At 38.9% G+C, this 24,190-nt stretch overlaps 1 protein-coding gene across 1 annotated transcript; it reads left to right on the top strand.

Moving 5' to 3' along the window:
- The first annotated feature begins 2,020 nt into the window (after positions 1-2,020).
- Positions 2,021-24,190, top strand: LOC128905617 (desmoglein-4-like). The gene is made up of 16 exons (XM_054191936.1): positions 2,021-2,068; positions 8,737-8,772; positions 9,145-9,273; positions 9,960-10,115; positions 10,262-10,409; positions 11,312-11,475; positions 11,727-11,861; positions 13,683-13,868; positions 14,051-14,310; positions 15,238-15,380; positions 15,531-15,749; positions 16,923-17,396; positions 19,321-19,469; positions 19,953-20,013; positions 21,599-21,807; positions 23,219-24,190. The coding sequence occupies exons 1-16, from the start codon at positions 2,021-2,023 to the stop codon at positions 24,188-24,190; spliced, it is 3,489 nt and encodes a 1,162-aa protein (XP_054047911.1).

The following is a 24,190-nucleotide window of genomic DNA, read 5'->3' as shown; positions in this document are numbered from 1 at the left end:
ACGCTCCTATATAGCTTTCACATGCAATGATTTCTTGATAATCTAAATATAATTTATCAATCTTCTTTCAAGGATACTCCAAAAATAGTCTACTGACCCAAGCCTCTGAATGTCTGTAGAGAAGTTTGAGAACTACTCATTCTGAGGCTGTGTTTGCCCTTATTCTATTTCCCCTACATAGAAGGTATAGATCTAACTCTGAAATGCCAAAATACTGGCTCACTTCAACCACTGACTATTGCATTAGTAATATGGATACTTTATGTGTTACTGCAATGATGATGACATCAGTATGGTATGGAACATTAAAAAACATACAAAAATAGCATTACAAATTCTGAAAAATAAAAAAAAAATAAACCCTCCAAACCAAACATTTGAAAAATGTAGAAGGAAAAACGTTTTAAAATTGGCATCTTTTGGAATATTTGACTAAGCAAAAGTTCTGAAATAAGATACTTTGGTGTCATAAAAGAATATGCATCTTTTATATGCGCAACAAATAACTTTTTATTTTCACTTGATCCAAAAAGCAAATTTCAGATTGTTGAAAATTTCCCAGAAAAGGGAAAATCTACATGTGATCCACTTAACGTTGCGTGTCCCGGTTTGCCTCTGTGACTCACTGCTTGGCATGTTGCGCTCATACCAAAAGCTGAGTGACAGCAGGGACATGCACCACTGGCTTTGGCAGCCCCAGCCAGCTGCAAGGCAGCAAAGCACCCATGCTAAGCGGCGTGCGGGCATGGCATGCTGCGAAGCTGCTTACCCAGCAGCAGCATGGGGTCTCGTCCCGGGAGGTGCTGAGTAACCTCAGAGGTGCTGAGCCTTCTTTTCCCAGATTGAGTTCAGTCCTGGGAGATGCCCATCACTGTGGTGGGCTCGGCAGGCTCAGGAGCACGCCAGTCATATTGCACTTTCAGGGATGAAGCGTGCACCCGCCTCCCAGGTTCAGTGGCAGAGCAGAAGTTCACTCTATCTTTTTCTTTCCCATCACGGGGTGATTCAGGTGTCCCAAGGATGCAAGGAGGGACTTACAACTCCTCTGCTGCAGAACAGAGGGACCTATTGCTGAGCAAAGTGGGGAATCCTCTTTCATTTCTCCGTCCCTTGCATATTTGTGCTCTTGCCATCCAAAATGAGGCCAGAAGTGAGCTGTGCAGCACATCCTCCCTCTCCTGTCCTTTTGAGCAGATCTCCAGTTTCGCTGGCACGGAGCATGGGCGCATCTCCCTCTCCACCGTGTCAGCGAGAGCACAACCCATAGGAAGGGAAAGGTATGGCACTAGGAGGCTTTGCAGCTGGTGAAAGCAGAGACTCATTCCTCTGCTTCAGATATCCTTGTGGTCTAATGAATAAAGCACTACTTTTTTCCTCAAATTAATATGTTACCTCTTTAATGACAAGCCATTCTGCTCTGAGTGCTGCACTTCTGTGAACAATGTGGAAGGAACTGACTTCTTCGCGCCTGGAAGTAAACAAATGGACTTATATTTTAGTTCAAGCTAATCATTTCCCAAAGTCCATATTCTTTACAGTAATATTCATTAAGCTCTTCTATTATACTTAGTGCAAGGAGAAAACTGGTTAATTGCATTCAAAGCAACGATAAGTTACCATTTTAATGATTCCTTATGTTGTGAGTAATTTATAAATCACTCGGTATCTTCTCAGCAAAGCTTGCCTTCTGTTTTTTAAAACGTACCCTTTCGTATCCAACAAAGGGTTTCAGTGCAATAAGAATTAAGGTGTGTCTCTCAGCTTTTACCTGCAAGCAATAATGATGTTGTCAAGCGTTTCAGGTGAGACCAGCCCAGGATTTTGGGGTGGGGAAAGACACTCTGTTATACAGCATCTTCAGTGCTTCCCTCAGAGGGAGGCAGAGACGTCGTGAAGGGCTGAGTATAAGGACATCTACCGAGTGTCTTTTTAAATAGACACCAGAGTTGGGGGGGGAGGGGAAAAGGAACAGGCTTGTAACCATAACTCAGTTGGACTTGTATCCGAGAAGTCAGATGCCATGGATTGGCTCCCTCACCGAACAGCTGCTTTTCTGTTCCTTTTATTGGTAAGTCAGATTTTGAAATTATATTTGTAAACTCTGTGATTAGGCCAGTTGAGTCTTCCTCAGAAGACCATTACATTTTACAGTGTCAAGTACCCCCCCCCCAAAAAAAAAATCTTGTGAAATTTAGTTTAAAGAATAAATCTGTGCTTATTTTAAACTGCACTTATGAAGGTTCTATACAAATAATTTAGTTTTTCATTAAATGCTGACAAATGTTTCTTTTAATTATGACTTTCTGCAGTCTGTTGATGTTCAATATGTGACTTCCTATGTTTAATGCATGACTTTTCAGGTGAATGTTGTCTGTGGCTACTATTTAAGTAGTCACTGCCATTAATAAAAAAGTTATCATTATAAAAATCCTAATAACTTGATTGGATATTATTTGGTTCTATGTCTTTATTTTTTTTATGAATTGAGGAAATATGAAGAGCAAATCTCTTTTTCTGAATAGGAGAGCAAGTGCTCTTCAGAGCTGGTCAATTCCTATGGGTATATTTAAGAGAAAAACATGAAATTTATTGCAGACCTTAGCTGAGTAAAAATCAAGACTTGGCCTATTATTTTACATTACAAAGAATTCCTGTCTTGCAGTGCATTAGCGTCTGAGCCGCCATGTGCCGAGCAAGTGAATGCATGATGAAAGTGTTGCGCTTTGGGTTTGTTTTTCTCACTGTAAAAGGAAAGTTGTTGCTATGGTCAAGTGGCATAGTTGTACGATGTGTTCATCAAGGCACGGAAATTATCTGGAAAGGACTTAAAAAAGTTATGGAGGCCCTTCTACTCCTGCAATCTGACTTTTGTGCGGATTATTTTTACTCATCTGTGCTGCTTTTCTAAAATTAGGTAGAGGTTTAAAGCCCTAAATATTGGAAAGAATAGGATTTCTATTACAGTTATGGGCTGCTGTGACTTTCTTTTTACACAATGTATTAGTAAGTGTAAATGTTTGTGAACTTCTTGTTACTAATCCCCCTAGAAATGTTACAGTCAGGGAAAAAGTGCTTGTTGTTATAGGATATGAAATCCTAAAACTTAATTTGAAAAGATGATCCATTAATTTGAGGTGACAGGTCTGCAGTCAGTAAAGTAGAACTAACAAACGCAGGGCAGCTGCCAAGCAAACAACGACAAAACTTGGCAAAAGCAAGTTACGGTTCGGATGAGTTTCTGCTTGTTTAACGCAGCGCAGAGGTCTCCGAGATTGGCACGTTGCACATCACACTCACCCTTCTGGATGTTCGTGTAGCATTAGCGACTATTCATTTTACTCAGTTACCTGGTGATGTGTACTCCTGATGTGTCGAAGTTCAAAAAAAAAAAGTCAACTGTACTGTATCTAATATCTGTCCATTCAAAAGAGATTTTATTGCTTTACTTCTCTCGGCAACTCTGGAGCCGTTTTCATTCTTTCGGTATATTATCATTACAGCTGTGACTGATGGAAGGAAATGCACTGGGTCAGGAAAATGGAGCAATTGTGAAAACTTGCATTATGTTTTGATGGCTATCAAATATTTGAACTTTTCCTACCCAGAGGAAACAATTGTTGTTCTTGCTGTGCGTTCTTCTGCACAGCAGTGTTCATGGTGGCCTGTACGGTTTAATAGCATCTTTCAGCGCTTTATAGAAAGCTGACAGACAAACTGTACAGATTAAATAAATTATAAATTGTGTGGCCAATTTTAGCATGTTCTGAGAAACAGCCTTGGTTTTCAGCTTGAGTAACCTTTCATGAAAATCATCTGTCTGCTTAGTATATTGTTAATAAGTTGTATCAAATAAAATTGCCGTGGAGTTGTACATATTTTAGTACACTACTACACTTTCAAAAAAAGAAAACTTACCAACCCTGAAACTAATAATTTTCTATATGCATTTCACCATTGGTGTGACTGATTCTGCAACCCTTGCTCACGTGACTTCAAAGGCGTTATTCTCATGAGTAAGGGAGTTCTGTTTGTGATACTTGCACAGACACGTTTTATGGAAATAACCTGTTTGATCAGGTATGACTCTTCTCCTGCCAGCTATCATGTGACAGCTAATAATTTTAAATTCACCACATCTCATATATGCACTTTTGTCTGGCTACATTTTCCCATGTGTTATCTACGCTTCTTTTTTTTTTCCAGTTGTTGGGCTATGGCTAGACCTCCTACTCATAACTTGGTTGCACATAAAAATATTAAGGGGCCAAATCCTCTCCTTGCATACGCATCCAAAACATCTGCCAGCATATAGCCAGGAACCTGCAGGCTCTTCTGCCAAAGGATTTTGTTGTTGAAATAGAAACTAAAGCAATTCCGCATCCAGGAATTATCACCTAAAATTAGGTTCTTAAATTTGCAGTTTTACATTTTTAAGTAAAAATGGCCCCTAAGCAAACGTGCATTTGCAGCTAGAGTACTCTAAGCCATATTAGAATTGAGGTTTTATTGAGGAGATTTGTTGAGGAGACTTAGCATGACTAATTTGAAAAACCCTAATTTGAATGATAATGACAAACACCCTCTTTGAAATTGCTTTTCTGTTCATTTTTCTAATGGTTAAGCTCAGTTACTGTATGGAAATTCATTATATCTGTATGACTCAGCAGAATAGAAACAATCTCAGTGGAAACTTTCCCAAAGTGGTCAGTTCTTTGAATAAACATATTTTTAAATAAATAAAACTTTGGAATACATTCTTCTGACTGACATGAGCATTGTCACACTTTTGCTGAAATAGCAATGGATTCTTCCATCCTTGGTGCAACACAAAATATTGACGTCAGTTGCTAACTCAGGAAGCGATAGAAACACCTGACTTCCCCAGAATTAGAAAACAAAGTGCCAGAAAAATCATCCTGAAAAACTTCCCCTTTAAACTGGAAGTGCATTCATTAGTGACCTAAGAAAATGAAAAGTATAGACAAAAACACATTAATGTTTTGATTTAAAAGTGATTAAATGGCTTCTTTTTAAAATATGAGGGTTTGTCTTATGTTTCAACTCTGCTTATTCCATACGCACTGATTTATATTTTTTTAAAGAGATGCAGAATGAGTAAAGAGAAGGGTTCGTTATTTCCACCCTTTACTAGTAAGAGCTTTGGCTGAGTAAGAAAGACGTAAAAGTCCCAAAACGCTGACACAACCAGAGCTACCATGGCCCCCTGATGACTAATATAATACGTGTGAGTTCTCAGCACTCCTCCCATCCAGGCCAATAACAATACCGCTGTTGACTTCAAAGAAAGAGAAGCAGATCCAGTATGAATAATGCTGGGAAGATGTTAAAGGCGTGTTCAGTCATTTAGATTTGAGTAGGTGGAGGAGGGAGGATTCCATAATTGCGTATAATATTGCTTGGCAGTCAATTAATGATTAGTTAATTCTTGTTTGTAAATTGCTTTGAAGGTGCAAAGAACCGTACACATCCTATGGGCCTAATTCTGTTGCCAGTTACATCAGAATAAATCCAGAATTACTCCAGTGTATCTCTAAGGCGTCATTTTGGACACAAGGTTCAGTCTCTATATCATTACAATAAAAGACAAGCTTTCAGACATTCCACTGTGCAAATGACAGTCACCATAAACATGTTTCCTGCCTGCACCTCTCCCATCCCAAACCAGAAAGAGCTTGTGCAATGAGCCTCTAGCTTCTCTGCAGAGTTTCCATTTTTTCACAGCCTCTTAGAGACCCAAGGTCCTCAGGATGCATCCCACACATTCCAGTGGCTCCAATTGCTTTAATTATTGTTTATCACTGAATCTATGGAAAGTACTGCACTGGGATACTAGTTTAGAAGGGAAATTTGTTCGTTACCTGGAAGTGTGCTGGAGTTAGCTACTAGGAGACAGTACCTCTCTGCTTGAAATAGCACTAGAGAAAAGGTTTGCATCGGAGAGATATTAGGGATAGCCAGCTGGGGTGGCGGGAGTCTTCTAACTGCTGGTGAGAGCGGAGAACTGGAAAACAAACATTAGCTAGGGAGGCAGAGGAGCCTCCACCCCTGGATTGAGTTGGATAGATATCATTGCAGAATTGTTGAGGTTTAGCTGGTGAAGTAGACAACTTTGGTGTCTGCCTGCCCTCCATTCCTATAACACAGCAGCAACTGAGAGAGACATACCAAATGCAGACATCAAGTTAATCAGATCAATCTTTTCAAATAATACCACAAGCTGTACTAAGGACTCCGGATTCAGAACCATCAAGACTTCTTTCAAGATTTTCCATTAGCAACATGTGGCAGAATGCGTTTTTCCTTAGTTAGCATGGGACAAGTGTGGAAATACAGGGCCTAAATTTACTATCCCCAGCATTACTGAACAAATTCCTGACATTCCCATTATTGCTTCTCAAGAACAAAGGGTGAAACTCCAGTGTAAAATGTATGCTTTTCACTACTTGAAAATAGAACTCCCTATAGGCTGAAATCAAGTGGTTTAGGAATATTCATGTCCTTAAAGAACAGCATTCTTTACAGGCACGATTCCTATTTCAGAGACACTCAACATATTTTTTCAGTTAGGCGTGCTGAGCAGGAGAGTGATGTGGCTGGATATGAGATATTGGTTTCACTGTCAAATAACAGCACAGGCCACAGGATGCGGACAGCAGACAAGATTCTCTAACGTTGCACTGGGAGGTGTACACCCATACTGTTCTGGGTCAAGGCAATTGCTTGCATGCCAGAAGGGATTTCAGCCTAAGGGTGGAGAGGATTTCACTGTACTCACCAAAGGAGTCTCTGCTCTGCTGGTGGGATCAACTGATAAGAAACATTGAATCAGTGCTATTTCTGGTGGACTTCGTCACTCAGAGTCTGTGGTGAGAGTGGAATCTGCCCCTTGTACTCTCCCGTGTTTCTCCAAGCTCCAAGAGGGATTACAAAAGGACAGGCCTCAGCTCCCACTGGATTGAAAAAAACCCACAGTTTAAATGGAGTCTGATATTGTCCCTTCTCTGAGATGAATAATGGCTGCTCGTGAATTTGAACACCATTCTGCAGCTGAAGATATAAATAGTCACTAAGACATAAAATAGATTAAAGATGCATTGATGCTTCTAGCACAACAAGAAAATACTGTAAAGAATTTCCTGCAAGAGTACCTTTCTTAATCATTTATGTCAATAACTTGCTCAAAGAAGCAAGAAAAAAAAAGGTTTACTCCATGAATAGTCTGACAAATTTCAAGGCATATGCACAGCAAATGGGCAAATCCACAGTCTAACTTCCCTCATTCAGAAGCAGATTAGGGCAGACATTATGTGTTGAGGTCTCAGGGAATATTCTGGGCAAAATCAGATCATTGCAGACATTGCTTTGTAAACGACAGATGGTGGACCTCTTATGGCATACAGGTAAATAGGGAAAAGGGGGAAGAGAGAGGAAGGAGGGTGAAGCTGCCGTTCATTAATCTGTTGCATGTAAGAGATTGTTTGAACTTGAAGAAAGCTGAAAGAAGTCTGTGCCCTTCTTCCAGCCTTGACAGAACAATGCAATAAATTTGAAGTGAGGAAAGTCCCATGAGGTAAAGCTACCATAGAGAGAAAGTTTATCACAGATTTTCTGCAAGTATAACTGACATAAAACCCACCAGATAAAACACGTCAGACAAAAAAAAAGCTATTGAAGTGGGAAATTATAAGGAAAGTGGAAAATTAATAACTACAGCTGTTAATCACATTTGGTGAGAAAAGAGAAACTCTGCAACACTTTTTGAGTCACCTGGATATTTTATTTCTGCCAATGATGAACGAAGCAACCATCCCTTCCTGTAAATCCCATATTCTTCACCCTTAATCATCTGAAGAGAGCAAAGGCAGGTCCTAAATCCAAAAGAGATGCTCTGAAGAGGTACATTCACCAAGTGAGCTTCATTTTTACACCTTACGTAGGAACAAGGTTAATTAAACTGTGCCTGCTTTTAAGTTGTGTTAATCAAGAAATTAAGGATTCTCTTTTATTTTAATTTTAATTTTAAAGTAATTGCGTATTGCATCTGATCCTGCCACCTTTATTTACTCAAGACTTTGGTTGCACAGCTACACCTCAAATCAAACCCCACTGCACTCCAGGGAAATCTGCCTCATGACTGCAGTTGGCTTCCCATCTTACATTGAATCTCTTCAACCTCAGTGGGAAGTTTCAAGAAAGCATTTTTGTTCTTTTTGTTTAAACTACATAGTTAAGTATGCCAGATCTACTGTGGACTTTCTAAATCAGAAAAAATAAAGAATAAAGAAAAAATTCTTTAGAATAAATAAATACTCCTTTCCTAGTTTCCTAGACACACTTTTTAATAACAACTCTTGCAACAGCTTCGCGCTTCAGCTAAGGTGTTGCAACCTAAAAATCTTTGTGAAAGCTCTATTTTGATGTAGGTATAACTTTGTTAAGGCACATCCATTCAAACACAAAGTTCTACCTTGAAAGACAGAATTAATTTTTAAGGTGTTAGCTGTCAAGGAATTCAAGTGATGGATATAGAAAAAAAAATGAATTGCACAAAGTCATTTATGAAAATCCTGTAGCTACTGCCTAGACAGGCTATTGCAATAGTCTTCAAAAAAAGTGCTGCTCCAGTCCTGCAGTATAGCAATGCATGGCAGTTGGATTTTGCTTACTGCATTTTGTCCTGCATTTTATATGCCAATCTTCTTCTTGTTCTTGCAGGTACTCTTGGATTTCAGCACAGGATTTCATGTAGAGGTAATATACATTTCTTTAGGAGCTGATTTTCTGATCAAATGAAATGCAACCAATGCAAAAATGAAATGGAAAATACTGAACTAAGACATTTCTGAACTTGAAGATTGAAAACATATTTAAATATTAAAAAGTTGCAGGTAATAACCTGCTCACCCTCTCAAAAGAACTTCTCTTGAACCTAAATGAGTGTCTCATACACAGGAATAATTTAAAAGTAAACATGTACAGGCTTAGAGTTTGGGACGCACAGACATATAAAAAAAATATGATCTATAAAAATCCCTTTTCTCCTTATTGTTGGAAATTCTAAATGTGTTAATTTAAAATGGTTGGAGGTTAATGGTCAAATGATACTGGAACTCTATGTCAAAGGTAAAAGAATGGGATGAAAATGGAATGGCAAGATGGAAAACCTTCAGAAGACAAAAACGTGAATGGATCAAATTTGCTGCAGCCTGTAGAGAAGGAGAAGATAATTCTAAGAGGAATCCAATTGCCAAAGTAAGTAGAAAGAAAAAAAAAAAGGGCTTCACTGACAAGTTTTTCTAAAGACAGGCTGATAAAAACAGACAGATTTAAAAGTATATTTGTTTAGAGTAGTCAAAGCAAGGAATGTAGAATAAAAGAAAGATAATGCAATATTTTCAGCTCTGCTGAGACAGTCTCATAAGGTGAACCCACGTGGCAGCTGAGAAGTGACCAAAGGCTTCCTAGAACTTTGCCATCAGTCTACTTCCTGGACAACTCCAACCGTAGCCTCTTTGTGTGCAGCATCTGTGTACTAGATTGCCATATTTTTCTTTTCTCTCTCACCCTGAGAAATCCCTGAGCAGAAGTTCAAGGATAGTGCATGACTTCTGTGGGCAACAGAGCAAAGAAGATGTCTTCCTATCCTCTCACCATGACTGTTACCCTTACTGATCTCCAGCCACAGTGTGATAGTCTTGGAAGTTTCTCTCTCTGCTTCCCTGCCAGAAGATTTAAGAGAAATAGAAAACCTGGCCAGCGCTTAAGGAGAGATGGATCTCTAGGCTGACTGGTTTGTAGAAGAGCCTTCCATTGGTTCTGTCAGTTGAACCTTGTGATATGTGGTTGAGAAACTGAAATTACATAGAATGTTTTTACAGGAAAAGACATGCAGGTGTCCTCAGTAAACTGGCATAAATTATTGTTATCTATTATTATAGATCCGATCAGATTGTGAAGAAAACCATCCGATCACATACAGCATCTCTGGAGTTGGAATTGATCGTGCCCCCTTTGGAATATTTGTTGTTAACCCGAGAACAGGAGAAATTAATATAACGTCAATAGTGGATAGGGAAGTAACCCCAGTATTTGTTGTAAGTACTCCCCTATTTTCCTGACCTTTGTAATGATGGATCCCGGGTGGGGCAGGGAGAGCAGAAGGAGACAAATTCATTTGTTTCAGGTTGTTACTTTGCTTACTTCACTTTTGGTTTTAAAACATGTAAATCTCTTTATCCAGATACGTTGCTTTGCTAAACACTCAGTGACGGGTGTAGATTTGGAACCACCTCTTGAACTTCGAGTCAGAGTTCTGGATATAAATGATAACCCTCCTATATTTGCACAAACTGTATTTACAGGATCTATTGAAGAAAGCAGTATGGACAGTAAGTAACTATGTTATGCCTATAACAGTATAGCAAATGAAGCTCACAGAATACAGTTAATAATAAAACTGGGATGCTCATTCTACTTTTTCTTTGGCAGTGACACATATTGGCCAGGGTTACTGCAGAGGAAGGAGCAGCAGATGCTTCTCCAATTGCTATTCCAGCCGGGGCCCAAACTCATTGCCTAAAATTAAGCAGCGATTCTTCCTTCCCCCTTTCCTCCCACTCATGAACACTGAGTGTTCCAGTTTCTAACCATACCATCATGCAAATTTTTTCAGATCTGAAAATTCAAAATAAATCAGTTAATTCCTTCTTATTAAAAAAATTAACATTACACCTACACTTATTTCCTTTAAGGGTATATAAAATATAGTTTTTCCCATTTTTTCTATTTCAAATATTTGCATTTGTAGCCTGAGTATTGCAGTTGCGGTAGAATATTACCAAATAGACCCTTACTTAAAGCACAAAAATGTGGGGTTTTTTTACCAAAAGTACAGCAATCAACGTTAGACATGCAAATAGCACCGATGCAATGGTGCCTAACACTCATTTTCTACTTTCTAGAAATTCTCATTTAAAGCTGTGGAGATTTCTTACATGAATATCTACAAGCCCAGTACTTACTGCTTTTACATAACCCCTATGGTGACTTAAAGAAGTTCAGTGAAAATCTGCATTACTCCATCTTACTTTAATTTTAAATGTATTTTCAAATCATTAACCTTCAGTCAGAATCAGTACTACAAAATCAAAATTTTTTATAAATGTCAATGCATAGATAGCATTCTATCATTTTTATACACCAAAATTTAGCATTGTCTTGATGAGTTGTTTGCAGGAACAAAACAGATTTTCTGGTTCTTTTTTTTTTCATTATTATTTTTTATTTTTAGACACACTGGTGATGAAAATAATTGCAACAGATGCAGATGAACCTAATCATTTGAATTCTAAAATTGCCTTCAAGATAGAGAGTCAAGAACCTTCAGGTCCACCCATGTTTATTATGAATAAATATACTGGAGAACTCCATCTTGCAAATTATCTTGACAGAGAGGTAACATTTTCCTTTACAAAGTTAAATAATGCAATGTTGTGGTGTATATGTGTTATGAGAGTGGGTGAAAAAAAAAAGAGAGAAGTTGTGGTTTTTACAAAAACTAAGGGAGAAATGCATTTTTTCTGTGTTACAATCAAATGTCTAAGGCAAATCCCTGCATTAGGAAATAGTAGCGAGATGTGAGTATTTATAATGTTTAACATGTACAAGTGGCCCTTCTAACACACTTATTTCTCTTTCTGTGACAGCAACATAGTAGCTACACTCTTGTTGTGAAGGCCTCAGACCGGGATGGAGCTGCAGATGGAATATCATCCCTTTGTAGCTGTAACGTTAAAGTTATTGACGTCAATGACAACTTCCCAACTCTTGCTCAAAGCTCTGTAAGTTTTTAATACCAAAAGCAACATCACTGTTTTAGAACCCTGTTCAAAACCCCTTACTAGCCTGTAGAGTGTTTTCAGGTTTGAATGCTCCACTGGATTAACGGGGTTGTTTCCTTGAAGTGTGCTCAAAATCCAATCCGCTGCTTGCGTAACGCTTCTGATAAAAGGCACCTGGATTATTTTTGTATTCAGAGAATCCAATCCAGCACTGAATTCTCTGTATTCAGATAAATCCAGTCATTCAGGTGTCCAGACCCGTGCAATACGAAATCACAGAATTGTAGGGGTTGGAAGGGGCCTTTGGAGATCATCTAGTCACAGCCCCCTGCGAAAGCAGGTTCACCTACAGCAGACCGGACAGGAATGCGTCCAGGCGGGTTTTGAATCTCTCCAGAGAAGGAGACTCCACAACCCCTCCAGGCAGCCTTTTCCAGTGCTCTGACACCCTCAAAGTAAAGTTGTTTTTCCTCATGTTGAGATGGAACTGCCTGTGTTCCAGCTTGTGTCTGTTGCCCCTTGTCATGTCCCCAGTCACCACTAAGAAAAGCCTGACCCCATCCTCTTGACACCCGCCCTTTAGATATTTATAAGCATTGATGAGATCTCCTCTCAGCCTTCTCTTCTCCAGGCTAAATAAAGCCAGGTCTCTCAGCCTTTCCACATAAGAGAGGTGCTCCAGTCCCTTGATCACCTTTGTAGCCCTCTGCTGGACTCTATCCAGTAGTTCCCTGTCTCTCTTGAACTGGGGAGCCCAGAACTGGACACAGTACTTCAGGTGCAGCCTCACCAGGGCAGAGTAGAGGGGGAGGATGACCCCCCTTGGCCTGCTGACCACACTCTTTTTAATGTACCCCAGGAGACCATTGGCCTTCTTGGCCATAAGGGCACTCTGCTGCCTCATGGTCAACTTGGCTACCAGGATTCCCAGGTCTCTCTCTACAGAGCTGCTTTCCAGCAGGTCAGCCCCTAACCTATACTGGTGCATGGGGTTATTCCTTCCTAGGTGCAGGACCCTACACTCGCCTTTGTTGAATTTCTTTAGGTTCCTCACCACCCAACTTTCAAGCCTGTCTAGGTCTCACTGAACGGCAGCACAGCCTTCTGGTGTGTCAGTCACTCCTCCCAGTTTTGTATCATCAGCAAACTTGCTGAGGGTACATTCTGTCCCCTCATCCAGGTCATTGATGGATATACTGAACAAGACTGGACCCAGTACTGACCCCTGGGGAGCATCGCTAGTCAGGGGCCTCCAACTGGACTCTGCACCGCTGATCACAACCCTCTGAGCTCTGCCATTCAGCCAGTTCTCAATCTACCTCACTAACCCACACTTCCTAAGCTTACCTATATGGCCAGATTGCGTACAACCCAGTTGTTGTACGATCTTTTCTTACAGAAAGCACAAATCTATTTCCTCTAAACTGCCTCTGCAAACACTTGAGGTGACACAGGTCTTCAGATCTGGAACTGGAATCTGAGGGCGGTGAGACTCTGGAACAGGTTGTCCAGAGAAGTTGTGGATGCCCCATCCCTGGAAGTGTTCAAAGCCAGGTTGGATGGGGTTTTGAGTAACCTGTTCTAGCGGGAGGTGTCCCTGGCCATGGCAGGGCGATTGAAACTAGATGATCTTTAAGGTCTGTTCCAGCTCTGGCCATGCTATGATTCTATGATAATCACAATTTTCCCAGAACACATGATTTTTATTAAATTGGCATGGATTGGGCAGGACATCCTTCAAAAGAATCCCTACAGTCAGCTGTGTTTTCCTCACGTTGTATATTTTAGTGTTTGCTAATAGGTATTTATCTGTCATTCCAGTTTTCAGCAAGTATTTCAGAAAATTCACTCAGTTCAGAACTGCTACGAATACAAGCTCTGGATGCTGATGAAGAGTTTACAGACAATTGGTTAGCAGAGTTTTTCTTTATATCCGGTAATGAAGATAACTGGTTTGAAATTGTTACAGATCGAGCTACAAATCAAGGAATCCTTAGAGTGATTAAGGTATGGATAAATATCATGATTCAGCTGTTGAAATAACCATCTTAAAATAGTTTTAATTAATTGTTAACAAAATTAAGCAAGCAGTAAAAAAACTGTCACTCAGCGATTTAAAATAGAAAATATGTGAATAAAATTAAATTAACTTTTATTTATTATCTGGTTCTCTGTGCTTTGTCTTTTAGGAATTGAATTACGAATATCTCCAAACTCACTCACTGATTATTGGTGTCAGGAATGTAGCTGCCTTCCACCACTCCGTTGCACATGAGTACCGAATTTCTGGAACACCCCTCACAATAGAAGTAAAAAATGTGATTGAACCACCCAGATTTCAACCATCTTCAGTTGTTTTTTCTATATCACAAAACACAAGAGTGAATTATGTTGTGGGAACATACACAGCCATCGATGAGGACACTGGAGCTATTGCATCAAATGTTGTGTAAGCTCTCCTCTGCTTAACTCCCTGGATTGAATAATTCTTTGAATTGAGATTTCAATGGGATAAGAAATAGGTATTTTAAAGGGTGCTTTAAAAAACAACTTTGAAAATATTAAGAGATTAGCAATAGAATAATAGCAAGAGAATAGTATATTCTTCAGCTCATTTTTATGATACAATCGCATATATATGCATATATGACCTTCTTTCTTTAGCTTTGTGCAAAGACAAAGAAAATATCATTTTTTTAATAGGCTGAAACTTAAATAAATAAGAACAGACTTTTTTTTCTAACCCAACCTAAGAATATTTTTTCTTGAAATGTTTGCTACAAATAGCGTATTTGTTAGCACCTCTAAAAAAAAAAGCAGAAACCCCCAATAATGGGCAATATTATACAATCAGAAGAGGCCACTACCAGCTCATTCAGAAGTAAAAAATATAATTAAAAAAAATTATATTTATTTCTGCTGAAATTAATGATGATTCATGGGACAGTAATTTGCTTTTTAATGTATGTAAAATAAATACATCAATTTTACAAATGTTTGAAAAGTTTTCGTAAAACAGAGAAATATGTTAGCAAATACAACTGTAGGATGTTAGAGGAAGAGCTGTGGATTTAACTACTGATACCAACAAGAGTTCTAGTAAAGGTTTGGAGGGTCCAGAAAGACTTTACTTTTAGACTATGATACCACTTTCAAAATATAATGAACGTCTACAGATTTACTTTATTCCTAATTATTTTTCTGGTCTACATCTTTTGAAGTCTAAAGGAATTTTCCTTGAACAGGGTGAAACGCAATAGGACCTAGCACAGCCTAAAGAAAAACATTCCGAATTGACAAATATTATTTGCAAAATTAATATTTAATACATATATTCATAACATAATGCTGAGTATTTTTACTTCACCAAATACAGATATAGTATAGGACGTGATCCAGCTGCCTGGTTCAGAATCAATCAAAACACTGGTCAAATCACACTGAACAAAGTTATTAACCGGGAATCAATTTATGTAATCAATGGGCAGTACAAAGCAGAGGTTCTGGCTATCACCAGAGGTAAGAAGAGAGATTAAGTTTTCTGAAACAAAACTCTGTTTTTTCCAGATTTCTCTCAATGTTTTTTTCCTGTTTCTAGTTTTCCCACCTGAACTGCATTATTTATAGTACCAATATTCCCTCCTGACCACAAATACCTTCTTTTTACAGGGGTTCCTCGATATACCGCTACTGGCACCATTGTGCTTTCAATAGAAGACACCAACTACAATTGCCCAACTATTAATACTGAATTAAGGAAAGTATGTATGCATTCTCCATCAGTGATTATCACAGCCAAGGGTCTGGATGGTGATTCGTATGGTTTCCCCTTTACGTTCAGCATACATGGTGAACCTCAAACTACATGGATTATCAGATCAATAAATGGTAAATTCATCTACGTATTGTAACAGAATAAACCATAGTAATAAGTTTTCAGCTAAGATAACAGATTAGGATAACCTTTTAATAACAAACAAAACAGTTATTAGAATCTATTCTAATCTCACTTAAATTTGATTTTATGCTCATGTGAATCCAAGAAGCTGATCTGGATTTACGTGTGTGTATGTATATATAAATATATATATATAAATATATACATATATTTAAACATAGGAGAACTAGAATCAGAATTGTTACATGTGTTTTATCAAAAAAATAGAGCAACACAACTGTACTTTACTTGAGTGTAGCTATGATAATCACTTCTATTGATCTAAACCTAATGACGTAAAATAAATGGAGTAATTTGATGCTTTTTTATTTCTATATTATCTAAAAAATTCTAAGCATATGACAAAAATCTCTAATTTATTTATTAGAGTATAAATATTATTTGGCAGTCTTTTATGAGACTCATATGAAAATGGCAAATAAAGATTACAGCTTTTGCAATTTATTGTACAAATTGTACTTCTATTTCTAAGAAAAACATTTCAGTCAGTGCCCAGTGGAGCTTTTCCAGTTTCCTTCACTAGGACATAACAAACTAATGAATTAATCAAATCTCATACATTACTAAATGACAGAATTTCCATAACTTATTGTACACATAGAAGACTATATTAAATTGTAAATATCACAATTACAGCTATTCTTGTCTCCCCTATTTTTCCTAAACAGATGCAAATGTGTAACTTTAAACATTTTAAAACTACTGAAAAACTTTTGAAAAATACATGTAAATTCCTTGTGAGGGAATAAAAATACTGACAAAACTTGCAATTTTTATGTTCACCATTACGCAAATAAAAATCAGGAAAAGCAGCAGTAGATATTAAAAAGTGCATTTGCTCTTTTTATATTTCTCAGGTTAAAAAGTGATGACTAGACTGTTCTGTCTCAGGTTTTCCAAAAGAAAGAAGCAGCATAGATGAATATCATAAATTTAAGTTTTGAATAAGTACTGCAGACACATAAGTAACTGAAGATCTTAGAATGGGAAAACTTAGTTTTCATTCTGTTCTATTAACATTACTCACACAAACTATAGATTTGCACAGTATTTATGGTCAATATTTCAATATAAATATTTTTCCCTTTTTATTTTTCCCAAAGCTTCCTCTGCAGAACTAGTGAGTCAGAACATGGACTTTTACCTTTATAGGATCTATATCAGTGTAAGCGATAACCAAGGCCGACGCTGCTCTAGACCACATATAATTCCTGTGCAAGCTTGTCAGTGTGATAGTCGTAATTACTGCACCAGTGGGGCCACAAAAGTAATTATCATCGGTGGTGGTGGCGGTGGTGGTGGCATTGGTGGCGACGGTGGCGATACTGGAGGCAAGGACGGTGGAGGACCAGGACCAGATGACGGTGATAAGGGTGAGCCTGGGCCTGGAGAAGGAACTGAGGACTACACAGACGGGCAAGTTTACACGAGCGGATACAGTGAAGGTGGTGGAGTATATACTGCAGTCACTGATGAATATTATGGAAATGGAGATTACGGCAGAGGTATCCAACCTGCTACCACACTGAGTGGTGCTGCCATTGGCCTGATGTTTCTTGGTGGATTAATATTTGTTTGTAAGTATAAAATTAAGAAAACAATTCTATTAGTTTTCTAAATGTACTTTTTTAATTCTTCTAAAATAAGGTGGTTTTACTTGTTGGTTGTTAAACTGTTGTCTCCCATGGGACATTTGACAGAGAAAAAATTGTCTTTTAAATTATAATAATTTCAATATATTTAATATTCTACATATTTATATAGAATATAAATATGTCTACATTTATAATAAACATTTCATTTAGAAATAACTATTTCCTTCCTAAGACTTAGGGGTTTTTTTCCTAAGGTGTTATCCAGTTCCTAGACCATCAGACAGGGCAAAAATATTTAGCAGAAGATTCAGAAGATTTTGGGCAAGAGATGTCCCTGTCACTTACAACTTACACCTTGCAATTCGTACTTCTGTTACGTTACTAAAAGAAATGGACAAATATCAGCTCCAAGTTGGGTATGAAAAGATGTAAAGAATAAGCCTACTTTGAACTCAAAGCCAGATTTCAGTTGTAGAACAACAAATTTAATCATCTTAAATTTTGAACGCTTTGGCTATGGCTGCCAATCATTACATCTATTAAGAACAAGTAGCTTTTGAGATAACAGGATCAAAACAGATCACTCATTCATATGTCCTAGTATTTTTGAAGAAATACGAGTTTCAGGATTAAGAATGACTCAAGTTAGACTTTATGCAAGAAATTACTTCTCAGACCACCACAATCAGATGTGATCATCTTTCTTTCATGGCCTGGGCATGAAGCAATCAACATCTAAAATTTCACAATGCAGAAATACTGACTACAAAACCAGAGGAAATAGAATTTTCCCCTGATTTTTTGTGGAGAGGGAATTTGGTTTAGGTTTGGACCTTTGATTACTAGGAATGAACAAACACAAAATTTTGAAGCTGCAAACAGCTGTTTTGTTTCTAGTTCCCAGGTGGTTAATGGTTACAGGACAGACTGCTTTTCTGCCTTTGGAAATCTCCTCTCCTAGTTGGCGGTCCGGAGTAAATCTGCCCTTAGTCATGCTGTGTGAGGTAGCACTTTGTACACTGTGCAGCCCTTTCCCCTCTTCCCTCTTCTCCTCAGTTCGATGTTAAGCTGAGACTTTTAGATGCTCTGCTTAGTCTGGTGTAGGCAACTGTCTCCCTCCACTCCCTAGATAATGAGGTTGCTAGCTTAGCCATCTGCGTTAAGGACCTAAAGACAGCCAGAATTAATATCGCAGTGCCTTTCTAAAATGAGCAGTGTTTTCAATGTTGACATTTAAAGCATTCAGCAATTTCCAACACAGTTCTTGAAACAGCTAAGTGCAATACAGCACACTGGGAAACCCAACTCACTCGATGTAATCATTTGTTTGGTGGTGTTTGCCTCTATTGTTTTTTCAAATCAAGCATTATGTATATGCGATGTGAAAAATGCAACTGGAGACTTAGCCAAAGATCACTGTAGCCAGATGGATATCTCTCCACTGATTCTCATATGTCTATTATTACTAATGTGTATTTCTTTTCAATTAAAATATCTGAAGAGACAAATGTATGCTTATATATCAAGAATGAATATCACTGAACGCTATACATAGCAAGACTGGTTCTGTTTGTTTAATTTTCATACGTGCAACTTATATTCATTCAGCTGAGATAGATCAAAGTCTGTTCCCAGGTGTATGGGCATAAATTTGGAGTAACAGCCCTACTCCACACCCACTTTGCTCTGTTATAACTAAAAGTACAAATTATTCAGAATCTCCAAATACATACGTTTCCAAAAGCAGCTAATGATTCCAACAGCCAGACTTTCCGGCTGCTTGGTTTGAAACACTTTAAAAGGCATATTTTCAAAAGTTCTTGAGCACCTGCCCTCTGGGAAAAGCAGCTATTCCTGGGAGGAAGAGATGTCCTAAATCCCTGTTTCCTGTTTCTTTCCTGTTAAGTGATTCCAATTTTGATGTCAATGAGTGACTGTTGTGGCTGCGGACCTGGCGCTGCAGGTGGAGTTGGAACTGGATTTGAACCCGTACCTGAATGCACAGAAGGGGCAATTCATCCATGGGGAATAGAAGGTGCCCAGCCTGAAGACAGGGTCAGTACATCCCGTGTTTCTGAAACCCGCAGTAGCTCATATTTAGAGAAAAGGCTGCATTAAAAGTGACTGTAGAACTGTGTCATCTTCTAAAAGAAGCCTGGCACTGACAACAACTGCCAGGCAGATATGAGGGGTGATTCTTAATTAACATTTGCAGATGGAGTTTGTGTGTTTTCAGTTGTGTTCAGTTAGCTTGGCCCAACAGTTTAGTGTTACTATCCTTTCAGCTGAAACACAATTACTAGCAAGCTTTTTCAGTGCAAAGTAAGGTAACACAAACCTTTTTCACTGATCACCTTTTATGTTAACAATGAAAAAAACTTGAATGGATTCTTCTCTTTTTTTTTTAATGGGGATGGTAATTAATAGCTATCGTTAACAGTTTAAAACTGCTAATTCCTTAACATGATTCACAAAGTCTTGGTCTTCATATGGGAATTTCAAAGTCACCATTCAAGGAGTCAAAATATTGTTTTCCAGGATGTATCACACATTCTTGCCCCAACAACAGCTGCAGGAGGTGATTTTGGTGAACCCTCTGGTAAGCATATCCTAAAATTTTCTATGTGTGCTGTCATAAAGCTGTCTTTCAGATCTTCATGTCTTCCGATTCAAGGAGAACTTTGGTTTCACAACTATAACCTAACCCTTACAATCTTACACCTGCAGATAGTCAAACTGATGCTTTAGGACTTCCAGTATGAATAAAAGATCTGAGGTTTGAGCCTTTGAGCAGATTCATTTCTACAAATTACATCTATTTTGAAATATCTGCCAAGGCTTTCAAATCTCAGGCAATTTTTCTTTATCATTCCAGATAGTGAATGGAGGGTCTTTTCAAGACACCAGTTTTAGCAGAAATAGATCTTGAGGCCAGAATAAGGAAATTTTCCTTCATAACTCAGTGGTGAGAGGTTCAGTTCTTCCCAGTTTCCAGGCTCTGCTTCCCACAAAGGAGAGTAGGACCTATCAAGTAGGCAGTTAATTGCTGACCTAGTGGACTAGCCTAGACAGAAAGCTGGTACATAGCACAATAAATTTATGCTTCTGAGATAAGGTTCTCCCAGGAATACAATGGCCACAGAGAGTAAGTCAAGGTGTGCAGTGCCACTTTCTCTTTTTCTCCATTCCTCACTTCACAACAGGAAGGAAGGATGCTGGCACAGATCCATTTTCACTAGGTTCTGACAGGAAGAAATTGTCACTCTGCAAGACAGCTTCTCTGATGACAATTGATTATTCCAAAATGTTCTCATCCTTAAGGTAAAATCAGAAGAGAACATTTTGGGGCACATACGTGAATTAAGAAGTTCTGCTGCCATGACAATTGAAAAGTTTAAGACTAACATAGGTGATTTCCTTTATTTCCACTGTTCAGTACCATTATGGTGAAAGCCCTTGGTTCAAATTCTATAAACTGAGACTAATGAGATTAAATTAAAAAAAACAATATAATATAGCATATGTTTCTTAATGTAATCATAGTCAAGACTACTGTATGCAACTGGTTTATTATATGACATGCTGATATTTAAGACCACCCATTCCTTGTTATCATATATGAAAAATCTGGAGAAAATAAAATCCTGTAAGTATAACTTTATAATTTATTGTAAAGGTCATTTTCATTCTGCATTATTAACACTCCCTTAACAATCTAACGACTAGAAAATTTGAAAGCAGCTATGAAAGCTATTTCTTTCAGAAATGAGTTTTAGGCAAAACAATTCTAACCCTGATGTGATCATAACTATACATTTATGTATTTGCATAAATATCCATAGGCATTATCTAATTTTTGAATGCAAATGCATGACAGCATTTATGTACACCAGACAGAGGAAGCTCTCCAGTCAATTACACAAGTAAATCATTGATTTTCGAAAGCATATATGCACATGCTGCCTGGCCTCAGGAATAAAATCAAAGTCTTAGATGTCTGCTAGTATGCACTTCATTTTTATTGCAGTTTCAATGTTTGGCACCTGTGCACGGATCTGTGACTTAAACTAGTCTAAAATACCTTTAGAAACTCAATAGTGTCATTGTGCTATTTGTAAAAACAACTGGAAAAATTCTGTGTAAATTTTCACAGAACACAGAAGAATAACTTTTTCTGTTTTCAGACATATATACAAACACATATGGAGGTGGAGGAGTAGTAGCTTCTGGTGTTGAAGAAACTACAGGGGTTGGCTACGGCACTGGTACTGGTTATGGAACAGCTGGAGGAATTTCTGGAACAGGGGAAGTAAAAGGGTCAATCGGAGGAACAATAAAAGAGTATCGAGAAGGAGGGGTGAATATGGCCTTCCTAGACAACTACTTCTCTGAGGTAATTACCTGATCTTCTTTGTGTTATATCTACAAGCCTACTGTTTGATTCTCCTCCCCAAGTTACATGGTGGGAATCCAAAATAACTTCACTCAAATTGAAACTTCCATGATATAAGACTGGTGTGAGAGCAAAACTGATCATATTAGTAGGAAAAACTACGACACTAGTAGTACTGCTTTTGAGGTGCTGCCACAGTGGATTTGATTGGTTGCTCAACAGCCTTTTTGTAAAAGTGGCGGGCACACTGAAGGTATGGGTAGCAAGCAATGAAATTATTTCAGCTTTGTAAGTGACCACAAAATGTATATATTTGCTACCTTTTCCAATGTATAAATAGACAGTAACTTTGTGAAATTGTTCACACCTACTTCCTGTACAACTTGTTTAATGAAGTAACTTTGACCCTTAATGAACTGTGAACACCAGTTCGCTTTCTTCCTTATTTTTATTGCCATTTCTATTCCCTAAAAGACTTGTGAACTGCAAGTGACACAAATATGTAGTTTTTTAACTGGCAACATATTAATTAGCTATGGAGTTTACACGATTAATGGATTAATGGGATACATTTTCATAATTAGCATGAACTGTGAGGCATAAATACTATAACTGTGTATGGCACTAAAATATCAATTAATATATAAGGATTGCTGTATTTCAAAATCTAAACAAGATTCATTGGAGGAGAGGATAGAGCAGTCCTGAAGTCCTGAGCATGGACTTTTCCCAGACCACAATCGTTCTGGCTGGTCTGGGAGCGCTGTGTATCAATCGTCTGCAAGCCATAGGCCTCCACAGATTACTCCTCCTACTGACCACCTCAATCCTTCCCTGCTTTGTCCAACCTCACCCCACACTCACTTTACATTCTCCTCTTTCCTGCCCAATCCCCCTGCACTGACCACCCCACCACCCCCAACTCCAACCCAAATCAGTGATCTCCATCCTGCTCAAAATGGATTCCCCTCTGGTCTCACCAAGCCTTCCCCACTGTGGCCAACCCTCTGTCCTGGCCTCTCCACTGCTCCCCGCGCCATCCTGCTTTTCTCCTCTTCCTACTACTTCATTTGGAATTTGCTGCTCCAAGAGTACATTTGTTCCCCTGTCCCTTTTGTTCTCTCCCTTCACCCCACAGTCAGACCCACTGACAACAGACCAAATTTGAGATGCAAAGTGTTGGCAAAAACAAGAATAAAACATCAATAATGTTTGAATAAAACTTATTTCAAGGTTACAAAAATGTTGATGGTATAATTTGTCCAGTTGATGTCCTGTTTTTCAAGTCAGATGGGTCTTACTGTAGTTAGGGAAACCTTACTGTGGTTTGAGTCTTCATGGTTAAAAACCTGATGAAAAGTCACTCTGCTCTTCCTTTCTCTTTTTTTCTGTGTGTTTTTGCAAACTGCAGAAAGCATTTGTGTATGCAGATGAAGATGAAGGTCGGCCTGCAAATGACTGCCTATTAATATATGATCATGAAGGAGTCGGTACTCCTGTTGGCTCTGTGGGTTGCTGCAGCTTTATTGGAGAAGATACAGACGAAACGTATTTGGATACATTAGGACCAAAATTCAAGACCCTGGCAGAGATCTGCCTGGGCAAAGAGATCGAACCTTTCCCTGATGCCAACCCAACCTGGCCATGTGTTAACATCAACTTTCCCAACCCTGAAAGTGATCTAAACCTCCCGCCACCTGGAACCACCATCGTTGTCAACGGATGTGCACCTATGCCTCCCCCAGTTGGTACTACAACGGTTGTTACTGAAAACACCTACACATCTGGATCAACTATACAGCCCCCAAGGCCAATGCCGGATCCTTTGCTCCATGGTAACATGACGGTGACTGAGACCTACACCTCCGGCTCCCCCTCTCTTTGCGTTGACCCTCTGCGTGCATCCAACGTTGTTGTAACAGAAAGGGTTGTCGGTCCTGCATCTGCCTCTGATTTGCGTGGCATGCTAGATATCCCCGATCTCACAGATGGGTCCAATGTTATCGTCACGGAAAGAGTAATTGCACCTAACTCCCGGCTCCCAACCTCTCTGAGTATTCCCGATTTGGTAGATGGGTCGAATGTGGTGGTGACAGAAAGGGTGTTCAGGCCTGCCTCCGGCATGCCAGGCAGCTTAATAAATATTCCCTCGGAGTTATCAAATGCCCACAATGTGGTGGTCACTGAGAGGGTAGTGTCAGGGTCTGGGATGAGCAGCCTGGGAGGGACAAGCCTCGGGGGGACAAATCTGGGGGCCCTGAGCAGCACAGGTCAGATGCTCGGCGCTGACTGTCACCTTGGCCAGGCAATTGGCACAGCGTCCCCCGGCACCTCGCGGAGAAGAGTGACAAAGTACAGCACTGTGCAGTATTCCAGTCAGTAA

Source organism: Rissa tridactyla, chromosome 2 (genome assembly GCF_028500815.1).
Source record: "Rissa tridactyla isolate bRisTri1 chromosome 2, bRisTri1.patW.cur.20221130, whole genome shotgun sequence".
Taxonomy (NCBI): Eukaryota; Metazoa; Chordata; class Aves; order Charadriiformes; family Laridae; genus Rissa; species Rissa tridactyla.
This window is presented reverse-complemented; position numbering and strand designations above follow the sequence as displayed.

Excerpts from the sequence above, each read along its gene's own strand:
- LOC128905617 (XM_054191936.1), top strand. The coding sequence starts at position 2,021 with ATGGATTGGCTCCCTCACCGAACAGCTGCTTTTCTGTTCCTTTTATTG. Across the intron at positions 11,476-11,726 it reads CAAATTATCTTGACAGAGAG|CAACATAGTAGCTACACTCT; the intron begins GTAACATTTTCC and ends TTTCTGTGACAG. Across the intron at positions 13,869-14,050 it reads GAATCCTTAGAGTGATTAAG|GAATTGAATTACGAATATCT; the intron begins GTATGGATAAAT and ends TTTGTCTTTTAG.